Genomic DNA, 11,390 nt, shown 5'->3' on the forward strand with positions numbered 1-11,390 from the left:
TCTGCTTCGCTCACCTGCCTCGGTACTCACTGAAGCTGGTTTTAAAAGCTGCAGTTGATGGGAAGTGAAGGTTTATTTGGGGATTTACCCATGAATGCTCAGATCAATCATACTTTGTTAAAAGAACTGCATACTCAAATAATAGCTGGGAATTCATGACATGAGAACACAGAATGGTCTCTATGTTTCTAACTCAGATTAAAAAAACACTTTTCCTCTCACTGGTTGTTCTTCTGACTGTAGAAATGGTTTCCTGCTTTTCCCAGGAGCCTGCCTGTGCTGGGAGCCAAAAAACTCCCTGCAGCACCATTGCCATTGCACGCCAATGGGTTTATTCTTCCTCTCGTCCTGGGCCAGGCAGGAGGGCCATCCCGGCTGCTGGGTGCATGGCACAGCAGCCCGGGGAGGTGCTCCGGTCCTCTCCGTACTTACACCTCCTTTCACAGACTCTGTGTGTCTGCGTGTGTCTGTGTGTGACCGGGATCCTGCAGTCAGGAAGAGTTTCCCATGCTCTCCTTCGTAGCTGGGCAGTACAAACCGAACAGTGAAAAAGAAAAATGCCATATCCGTTCAGATACATCCCTATGGGGGAAATCCCATGCTTGGTTGCTTGGTTGCTCCAAAACCTGATGGGATTTGACCAGTGCAGCTAAGCCTTGGCAAATGTTTTGTGGGGACAGTGTATGAAAGAGCCACGCCATAAAATTGATCCTGTAGTCATCATCCAGCTTGTGCTTTTTCTTGTACAAAGAAACATTCATACTGTTCATCTCTCCCTGTTTTGTGTTACGGTAAGTGAAGGCTGGGAGGTGGGAGGAATACCCAAATCTTGGAGCAGCTCTCAGTAGAGCTGGCAAACCTGCTCCACCTTCAGCCAGTGCACTAAGAGAAGGGGCACTGTTGCACCACTGAGCAGGGGTTTTTTTTGAGGTTTTTTTTCATGTGTTGACATTGAGGCCAGGCTTTGCCCTTAGAGGTTTTGTTTTCTCATGAGCAGCTGGACTTTAAACTTCAACATCTCTCATGTAGCCATTTCCCCCAAGAGCTGCAGGAATGCAGGCAGGCGGCCATTAGGCTCAGAGGGTAACAATGGCAAGGTGCTCTTGGACAATGTTGTTTCTTCTCTCTGCCCTTTTCCTTCAGACAGAGCAGACAGGTATGGCCTTTGTTTTGTTGTGGCTTTGATTCTGATTTGTGCTACTGCTCCTCTAAGAACACCAGTAATTTTGTACCTTGTATCCTGTTTACTTTGTAGCACAGGGTGACATCACTGAAAACTGTCTGTCCCTTATTTTCCTTACATTTCTCCTGTTCATCTCATATAGCTAAGTAAAAACTGCGGTAAGTTGCTGAGGCAATGATGTAATTCTGAAGTCCCATCATTTACACCAGGGTAATATTTTGTCTTTTCTTATCATTCTTAAAGAGTGCCCCAGATATGAAAGAGAATTTTGTTTTATATTTCTAGTTGCTGCTGAAATAAAAGAATCCTATGAAAGAGGCTGAGATGCATGCTTATTATAGCTTGAAGAAATTTATGTTTCTGTATTAATCCTCCATGGTTTGTCAAAGATAAGGAGGAGCTGGGCAAGGAAGAAAAAGATGGTGACTGCTTAAGAAGGTCAAAATGCCCCAGGCAGCAGCAGAAGTGCACTGCCAGTTATGCTGGATGCATCGGAACCACTGCATGGCAGAAACTGTGCACTAGGGTGTCAGACAACACTTTAAAATGCAAAACAGTCATTAAGCTTTTTCTTTTTTCTTTTTTAATATCACATGCAAGCCTGTTGCTTATCAGATATCCTTCAAAAGCATAACTAAGCCTTTGTATGCAGTTTCAGAATAATTTTTTATTGCTGTCACTTTTTCCAATTCTAATATTTTTGACTATTTCAACCTTTGTGCCTAGCAGTGCTGGACCCCCAAACACTATATAAAACACAAAAAAACCCCAGTCCCTGCCCCAATGGTTTTGCTTTCCAAGCACAGGAGAACTGACAAACACATGCTGACATGCACAGCCACATACTGCTTAATGTCAAAGGCAACAGGCTCCAGCACAGCATCAGCTGTCCCGCTGGCAGGCAATTTTTGTTGTGGGCATCATTAGAAAGAAGACTTTTAAGATCTGATAACTCTCAAGTCTTTGATCTCTCGTCCTCTTTACTCAAATCAAAAAGATTATGGGGTCTTCCACATAAAGGATGTTGTATGATATACCCATTTTAACTTTTCTGAGCATTGCTGATGGTTAGCTTTTATTTATTCTCCGTAAGAGAGATTTGATTGAGAGCTCAGCCATGTCATGGTTTTGCTTCTCAGCAAAATATCCCTGTGAAGTCAGACTGAAGGGCATCAGTTTGGGTCCATCATCGTAAATTAATACAAATCATTTTCACTTCTACTGATGAGTCTGAAAGGCCCATGCGGTCTTACAAAATAGCCTCTGCCTTTATGATAGTACTTTTCCCCTTTCCCTGGCCGTGCCACAGCAACACTGCTCTGTGTGTCTGGCGCGGGAAAAAAATGTGTCGGGAAGGGCTTCAAATGCTCCCTGCTTGGGAGCAAGTCAGGCACTCCCCAAAAGTAAAAAGTCACGACTCCTCAGCTGAGTTTGGGCTAAAAAAGTACGGGTCTTTCAGTATGTAAGTTTAAAGGATTTCTCTTTAAAAAAAGGAGGTAGAAGTATATGAGGAAATGAATCTAAGTACTTACGTTAGCATTTTGTCATACAACGTTCCAGTGTTTATATCAGCTGATGATGCAAACAATGTTATCAAGAGACAGAGGCGTGCCAGTTCCCTACTTTTGGAGGAGGTCCTCCAAGGCAGCTTGGAAAGAGAATGCCTCGAAGAGAGATGTACGCAGGAAGAAGCAAGAGAAGTATTTGAAAATGATGAAATGCTTGTAAGTATTTTGTTTTCCTGCATGCATAATAAAAATTACTGCCTTGGTCCTTTACTATCAAATACAGCTCCACAGCCAGCTTCATTTTCTTGGCTTTCTCTCCCTGTGAAGTCTTTGCACTTCCCACCTCAGCAGGCAGAAAGCAGGTGTCTTCAGTGGTCAAAATGGAAATGCAGAGGTCAGCTCTGACACTTTTAAAGCCCCCTCCTGAAAATGATGTGTCCTGCGCCTTATGTTGCGAAAGTATATGGCTGTTGTCCCATCCTGACCACACACAGAAATACAGCTTCAGCATCCCTTAGGGACCAGGAGGGGCAAGGGGGTGTTGGAATGGAGGGAAGCGATGCACCAGCAAGTAGTGAGACCTATAGAAAGAGGCTCACTTGGTCAGCGGCTGCAAGTCCCCTCGTACAAGAGGCCCTCCTGACATGTACAGCAGGATGCTGTGCTCTTGAATGGGAACCTGGCCGGAGATTGTGTTTGCAGGGAAACCATCAGGCTGCCCATGGGCAGTCCTGGTGCTTTGAGGAAGGTTGATGGGGCAGGTGGGGAGAGGTACAGGGAGTGGGGAGAAGTGTCCCCTCAGGGAAAGAGCTGGCTGCAGTACCTAGGGAAAAGCGGGGCACAGGGTGCTGGTGACCAGTGTTAGTGACCTGCAGCTCCACTCTCTGCTGTCCCCTCTGCCTCCAGCAGCACCTGCTGGGGGACAAGCAGGACAGGACAGGACAAGATGGGGTCATTCCCAGGTCGCTGCACGCCAGAGAGACAATGGCCGGCCAGTTTTTCCAGGATGCTGTATTGCTAAAGGATTCAGCTGTTCCTCTCTTGCCTGCAAAGTGTTTCTTTTCCTTTACAGCTTCTTAAGAAACAATAAAATAAGCAGGATGCAAACCCCCTCCCATCTCATTCAAATTTTGCTGGCAGGGCAGAATTTGTAGTTGTGCAACTGTGTAAACGTTAAACCATAATACATATTCTCTCATGTAATGTTTTTGTTTTACCGAAATATTTATGGAAGATTATATTATTTGAGAATTAAAATCTAATTTTCCTTTTTTTTTTTTTTCAGAAAATGTTTTGGGATGCCTACTACGGTAAGCTGGCCTCTTGATTTCTCACCTTCATAGTGGTGTCACACTGTGAACATTATGATTCAGTCCAATGCTGGTTTTCTAAGAGTTTTTAGCAGTTTGTCCTACAAGAAACACCCAGTTGCTATTTGTCATATTTCTAGTAAAGCAGGAGGAAAAGTGTTGATGTGAAAGGTTTAAAAAAGTAATAAATAGGAAAAAACATTTAAGACTGCAAAGCGAATAAAGGTTGAAGGTGAGTAGATGTTATCATAGTAAATAGGCTATTTCTTTTCCTGAACTTAAGGCTATTCTGAAACAACCTGGGACCTGAGAAAGTCTGCTTTGCTGATACAATAGAGTAGCACAGCTTTACGAGCAAAACCTCCCAAATACAAACCTAGCACTTAAACCTGAGTGACATAAATAGGTGTTAAAAGCTACTGGGCTGTCTGCAAACTCTGGACCCTGGCACTGCATCATCCCTTGGCAGCCTTCAAGGCAAGAAACGAATCCATAAAAGCTGAGGGGCTGATGTAACTAGATGCCTCCTGAACAAGGAGCCTGGGGCACCAGCTTATGGTGACTATGCCCTATTCCCTCCCTCTTTTCTGCATGCCTCGTCCTAGGTTTTTCCTCTTGTTTTTTACTTAGTTTTTATTAATTTCTAATCTTAGGTTTAGACAGTGAGTAAGGAGGTGACAAAACCAGCAGTTAGTATTAAGTTTCTGCATAAACCAGTAAAACACTGAGTCCAGGGAACCGTTGCATAGAAGAATCCCATCAGTGATACAAATGTTATGAAGAATGATGCTAAATATGTGGCCTTTCATTACTTCTGTGATTGTGGGATTAACTTCTCCTAATTTCAGTTACTGGATGTTTGTACTAAGCACGTCATGCAGGCTTCCTCTCTAGTCTACGAAGAGAGAAGGGCAACCAGTTGAGAATGGTCCATCCAAACAAGCTTAGCCACAACCAGGACACATTACTGGCTTCGGCCTCAGGGGTGGCTTCCTTGCTGTAACTAAAAGCCATTATGTCCTGTCTTCTTCCTACAGAACAGCAGTGTGTGTTTCCTTCTTTGTGATGTCTTTTCTAACATTTTGAAGAGTGTTGCCATGCATCTCTGTGGCTTCTTTCCTCCTCACTAAATAAATTTCTTCATCCTGTCTTCCAAAAAATTCATTTTCTAGACCTCTGCTATCCATGTTGCTTTCCCCCCATAGTCCAGGGTACAGTGGGTAAATCTGCATTGTGAATAAAAGAGGGCTGGGGAAGAAAGGCTGACCACCCACCTAACTGCTGGCTCACCCTTTGGCTCTGTTTTGTACTGCTCCACCTTGGCCTCTTCAAGTCAAAGCTGATGTAGCGGCATCTTGCTCTGGCGTGGATGTACGCAGTCAGGGCACTTGGCCTGAGGACAGACTTGTCCCTGACCCCCTTTTTATTAACAGTATAAACTTAGCTGTTGATAACCTCTCTTTAAACATCACTTTCCAAACGGTTTTATGCGTGCCTTATAGTAGTCTGTTTTCCTAGCTCACTTAATGACAACGTCATCTGAGACATTTCTATTCTATGATGTTCGCTGATTCCCCACTAGGTCCCTTATCCTATAATACAACTAGATTTCTTTGGTTTGGATTATTTGATCTTGAAAAATGCATGTTGGTTGTTACTTACCACCTTTTTATTTTGCTGGGTGCTTACAAACAGTTTAATCATTCCAGTAGCTTTCCAGTAACAGAAATCATGCCTATTTCTCTATAATCCCTGGAATCTTCTCTTTCCTCCTTTAATAAAGCTAGGCGCTAGGTTTACTTTTTTCCCAGTCTTACAGAACCTCACCTGACCCGAGGCATTTTTTGAGACTTCCTTACCTATATTTGAGCATGCATTTCAGAGGCTTGAAACTATCTAATTTGCTTCAGGCTGCAGGTGTAGCCCTTCCCTAGCTCCAGCTACCCACCACTGCTGCTGGAGGTCCTCACTCCTCAACTCTAGCTGCTCAGCTATGCTGATGAGCCCCCCCTAACCCACCCAAAAACCCTCCCAGTAGACCTAAATTGTGCCAGGGTATGCTGGTGGCACCTGACTGCAGGTGGGCTGAAGGTGGTAACTGCTTTAAGCCAGTATTTCAGTACCACTAAAGCTAAAAGATACATGTACCCATAGCCTGAGCGGATGGTGGTTGGGGTTTTTTTCCCAGTACCAGGCAGAGTTTTCACCTTTCCATCCCTGATATCAACTATGGCAGCCTGCTGACTGAAGTTAAACTCTCTGAGGAAGATTTAAATTTTAGAAAGGTTGGAGAGCATGTCCCATGTTAGGCTTTTCTGGCTTGCTCCCTGATTGCTCATGTCTACAATAAGCAATTGTTATTTGGAGTACATTTCCAAACTCTTTTGGAGCCTTTCCAGTGGTCAGCTTAAAGGGAGACTGGCAGCTCTGCCTGGTGCTTCACCTGTAGTGAGGCATCCTCTGGTTTCAATGTTCAGGTTTTCAGAAAGACTAAGCTTGCTAGTGTCTGAGCTGCTCTATAATAATTGTACAGATGTGTAAAACCCAGATTTCCTCCTATTTTGATGTTGCTTGCTGTATAATTTTGATGCCAGCTTTTTTATCCAGTGCATTTCAACCTAACATGGGAGACCTAAACCACCGGTTTTCTTACGTTACATTTGCAATGAGCGCATGAATTGTAAGAAGTCAGTGCTTTTCCCTGAAGCAGACCAACCGTCCTCCAGAAGTGGGTTCTGCCTCTGGGCACTCCCCAGCCTCCCCGCCAAGGGCTGCGGGAGCACCTCTGGAAGCACAGACTTGGGCTAAAATTACTCCTGAGGAGCTAAAATTACTCCTGAGGAGCAGTTCGGTGAGCCATAGCCCATTTCCTTCCAAACTGCTTTTCGCAATGCTTCTCTGAGCGGCTCGTGTGCCGGGAAGGGTGCTGCATAATCCAGGTCAGCGGTGGTGGTGACTCATCCCTCTCCTGCGGCATTTCTTCAGGTGGCAGGAGGTGCTCGTCGAGCCCCTGCCAGCACAACGGCGTGTGTGAGGACAGCATTCGTGGCTACACCTGCACCTGTGCCGAGGGCTACGAGGGAGAGAACTGTGCTTTCGGTAAGGCACCGCCCCGCTTCGGAGAAGCCCTATCTCCTCCTGTTGTAGGGGGTCCCCGGGAAACCATACGCAGCTTTCTCATTATGGCCGGTTATCGTATTTTAGGTTAAAACACACAGTTCTTGGCAAAGCAGGGGTGATGTGTGCTGCCTGTCTACTGAAACATTGTGGCATCCCGAGGTTACAGAGGCTGCCTCTTCCCCCTGAGCCTCCCTTCTCTGGGGACGCGGCAAAAGGGCTGAAGCAAGTCTCCCTCATGGGCGGGCTCCAAAGGCAGCCCTGCCACTGCTGCCCACGCTCCCCGGCCGCTTGTCCTGCCGCAGTCCCAGGCGGCACATGGCCAGAAGAACCAGGGGTGAAGTGCCAGGTTGGCCTTCCAGCCACCCCGGTGCCTCCCAGGCCACACACACCCACAAGACAGTCCCTCAGGACAGAGGGACTCCAGAAAACAAACCGTTTTCAGTGGAAGTGTAGAAGGCGTAAAGCAGAACGGACGCTTTCTGGCACGTAAAACACCCTAGGCCGGATCCTACATTTTTACATCTGCCAGGTTCTACTTTCCAGCCCTTACATCAGTATTTCTGCTGGCCCGGAGGTCCCCTGGGGTGGGAGACGCCCTGGCTGCCGCAAGGCAGGGTCATTTTCTGTGTAAGGGGTGTGACTGTGACCAGCTTCTGGGGGAGCGCAGAAGGTGACAGAGCTTGGACCAGTGCTGGGAACTGGATCTGCTCAGCATGAGCCTCAGAGACCCACATTATGTGAGGTTTTTTGCTACTTCTCCACGTGTGAGCTAGATCCACCATCAAATGGCTGTTCCTCCTGTTGCTTTGTGCTGAAGGTTTAAGTGTTTGCTCAGCTATGGAAAGTTGACCGAGCATGTTTCAAAGGTGATTAATACTTCCTTTCTTTTTTTCTTACCTTTGCCAGCTGCTAATTTTAAGTTTCTTAGCACAAGCATGAGAAATAAGAGCTATGCATTTGTTTTTTGCTGAAAAACAGAAAGCTCTAGCCGCCTTCTTCCTCAAGCAATACCTGCCTTCTCAACATGTGCAACAGTTCCCCCGCTGCAGATACTTAAGTGGTTTGTTTGAGAGCAGAACGAAAACCCATGGCATCCTTCCATGGGTTCACATGGAAGGCCTAGTTTGCCCCTTGGCTAATGCTCCCCAAAACTCAGAGGTGCAGACAGTCTGGTGCAGGGAGGTGCTGGGTGAGCACAGTTTGCAACAAGTCTGTGGATGCTGCAGAGACTCAGCTGTCTCCAATTTCTGCTTAACAAGGGGAAAAACAACATGGCAGGAAATGCTACCCAGCCAGAGTCCCTACTCACCTCCACACAAAGCGAGTAAAAATAAAATGCTTAGTAAAGAGGACTCAAGCTATGCAAGAATACTCCAGCTGAACTGTTCCCAACTTTTCCTCTGCTTGTTCTGTTTAGCTAAAAATGAATGTCACCACCACGCAAAGGAAGGATGTCACCACTTCTGCTACCCAGGAAGTACTTCCTACCGCTGTTCCTGCGCTGATGGCTATGAGCTCGGGAAGGACAAAAAACAGTGCATCGCGTTAGGTAGGTGTGAGCATGGAAGTAGAGGGGGCACGTGCTCGGTGCTGGGGTGGGCAGGCCACCATCTGATATCCAGATGCGATCAGCCCGCTTGGAGACTCAAGCGATGAGAATATTACTGACCTTCCAAACTGGGCAGAAAAAGGAGGAATCTAGGGACCACGACCCAAGATGCCAGAGCAGTGGTAAAAGAAGTGATATTTGCTTTGAACATTTAAACATGTGTCTGCAGAGAGGACTTGCATCATCCTACATATCACTCACTGGGCCAGGTTTTCCACTCCTATGCTCGGTAAAGAGTAACTCCGCTGAAGACCCGTCTCTTTAGGAAGGAGGTTCAATTGATTCCGACCAGGCACCTGATGGTCTGATAAATGAAGGGCAACATTTGCTGCCATACTAATTAGTTGGAAGCAGCAGCCCTCTTCATTTTTTCAATCTCATACTAGGTATCTCATTCAATCTCACCCCTTATGAACTAGGTCTGCTAAATACACAGTAGTACACTTAGGCCCTTGTCTATATTAGCAAGTAGGGTAGCCGAATAGGAGTTGAGCTGTAGAGCCACACTTTTGGTGATGAAGGCTTGATGTCCACACTCAGTACACATTTCAGGCGGGCTTTACTTCAGACTAGCTCTAGTTTGGTCCTGTGGACTAAGCACCCATTAGCTATGAGAGTACGTTATGCGTGCTGCTGGAGGGTGTCTTCTGGTTTAGCTTCACCTGAACAGAATCCAGTTTGCGTGACCCAAGACCATGCCACAAGGCAAACAGAAAGCGTGATGAATGCAGATAACTGGGCGATGCATTTGAAAAGCATGCGTGCTGTTTGAACCAGAACAGAAAGGCATGCGCATCCCTAGAGTAACAGCTTTAACAAGGAAAACCCAGGATTTACCTTGTCCTGATTGGGCCACAGCTATCAGGTATTTGGTGCAATTCAGATACAGGATGCAAAGATGAGGAAGCAAGCTGTGCTGATGGTTGGCTGGAGGGAAAGCCTCATGTCATTAGTTACAGACACAGTGAAATCTGGTCACCGCAAGACTAACCCAACGACCCAAAATGTTCAGTGCCATCGCTAAGCTATTAATTAGACTACAGATGCCAAGCAAATTATTCCAGTTTTCACCAGCTGAGAAATTGTCCTTCTCCTTTTCCTTGGTGCAAAAACAAAACCCCAAAGTTAAGGGGGAAGCAGTAAGGTATTTGCAGGTATTAGTTGTCTTGAAATGATACAGCATGAGGTTTTGATTTTTTTTTTTAAATTCATTTGCTAGATCAATGTGCATGTGGCAGACTTCAAGACAGGGATAATCTGATAAGTGAAACCAGGAAGAAACGCGATGAGCGGTTTCCTTGGCAGGTATTTCTAGCAACTCATGAAACCCATCACTCAATCTCACATGGACAGTGCTATCTATTGTCTTTTTGCATTTTCTTAGGTCCTGCTGCTAAACTCAGAAGGGAAGGGCTTCTGTGGAGGAGTGCTGCTAAAAAGTAACTTTGTATTGACTACAGCAGAGTGTGCCCTTCTGCACAGCCATTTTGAAATCAGGGTTGGTGCTGGTAGGTGATCAAACACATTTTCTCTTGTTGCAGCACACTTCAGTATTGACAAGCTAATTTTAAAAAAAAGCTTACTAAATTTTTTGCTGCATAAAAATTTTGTTAAAGGAAACAAGTCTGCTGTCATCTCATTTAAGCATCTCAGTAAGTATCTTTAGCTAGAACTACAGCTGCCCCATACCTCCCTACAAGCCAAGCAGGGAGACAACTGCTTCTCAAATGCAATTCAGAACTCAGCACCTAGGGATAAGCTAAACCAGGTGGATTTAGAGATGGCTTTTGTTTCATGCCAAAATTCACTTCTCTTGTTGGATATCTGTCCTTCCCTCTGAAATTATGCACGCTTCTACACAGCATTAAAAAGCTGTAAATATATCATTCCTAGTTTACCTTTACTGCAGCGATTTCAAGAAAGAGCGCCTTTAGTTTCTCTACTGCACGTATTTCTCAGCATAACTAGGCAGTTGTCAGTTCGCATGCAGTTTTCAGGTCTCTGATAAATTATTCCTAAGAGCAGTGAAATGTCATTCCTTCACAGGGCCTAATGGAACAAGTGGAGCTGAGAAGATAATGCAAGTTAGTGAGAAACACATACACATCCGGTATGATGAAGACACTGGTGAGAACAACATTGCGTTACTACAACTCCAAGAGCATGTTGAGTGCAACAACCACCAGCTTCCTGTATGCACCCCCGAAAGAGACTTTGCAGAACACGTTTTAATTCCAAAACTGGCTGGTACAGTCAGTGGCTGGAGGATGGAAGGTGATGAACTTCAAGGTGATGAGTTGCAGGTTTCATACCTTCCTGCTGAGGACTGCAAACAAATACTCAACATAAGCCTCACAAACAGACAGTTTTGTGGACACCTCCAGGAGGCCGTAGACAAACGACTGGCTGGAGGAAGCTTTTTAGCTACCGAGTATAAGGGCACTTGGTTTCTGACTGGTATCCTGGGATCCTGGCCACTAGAAGACACTGACTGGGAAACATTTCTATTCACTAACACCGCGAGGTATATGATATGGTTTAAACAAAAAATGAAATAAGACACAAACACAACCAGCCCTCCAGCACCAAAGCCCTACCACTCACTGCAAGGAAACATTTGGATGCAGCCAGCGCACCCATTTGACTCTCTATCATGATTT

At 45.5% G+C, this 11,390-nt stretch overlaps 1 protein-coding gene across 1 annotated transcript; it reads left to right on the forward strand.

Moving 5' to 3' along the window:
- The first annotated feature begins 1,089 nt into the window (after positions 1-1,089).
- Positions 1,090-11,288, forward strand: PROZ (protein Z, vitamin K dependent plasma glycoprotein). Its single transcript, XM_050914306.1, has 8 exons — positions 1,090-1,156; positions 2,744-2,907; positions 3,977-4,001; positions 6,987-7,100; positions 8,539-8,670; positions 9,950-10,035; positions 10,115-10,238; positions 10,777-11,288. Exons 1-8 carry the CDS (start codon positions 1,090-1,092, stop codon positions 11,286-11,288), a joined length of 1,224 nt encoding a protein of 407 aa, XP_050770263.1.
- The last annotated feature ends 102 nt before the right edge of the window (positions 11,289-11,390 follow it).

Source organism: Gymnogyps californianus, chromosome 1 (genome assembly GCF_018139145.2).
Source record: "Gymnogyps californianus isolate 813 chromosome 1, ASM1813914v2, whole genome shotgun sequence".
Lineage (NCBI taxonomy): Eukaryota > Metazoa > Chordata > Aves > Accipitriformes > Cathartidae > Gymnogyps > Gymnogyps californianus.

Bases quoted from the DNA above. Each gene is read 5' to 3' on its own strand.
- PROZ (XM_050914306.1), top strand. From the start codon at position 1,090: ATGGCAAGGTGCTCTTGGACAATGTTGTTTCTTCTCTCTGCCCTTTTC. The intron at 1,157-2,743 runs GTATGGCCTTTG...ACAACGTTCCAG, and splicing joins CCTTCAGACAGAGCAGACAG to TGTTTATATCAGCTGATGAT. The intron at 2,908-3,976 runs GTAAGTATTTTG...TTTTTTTTTCAG, and splicing joins TTGAAAATGATGAAATGCTT to AAAATGTTTTGGGATGCCTA.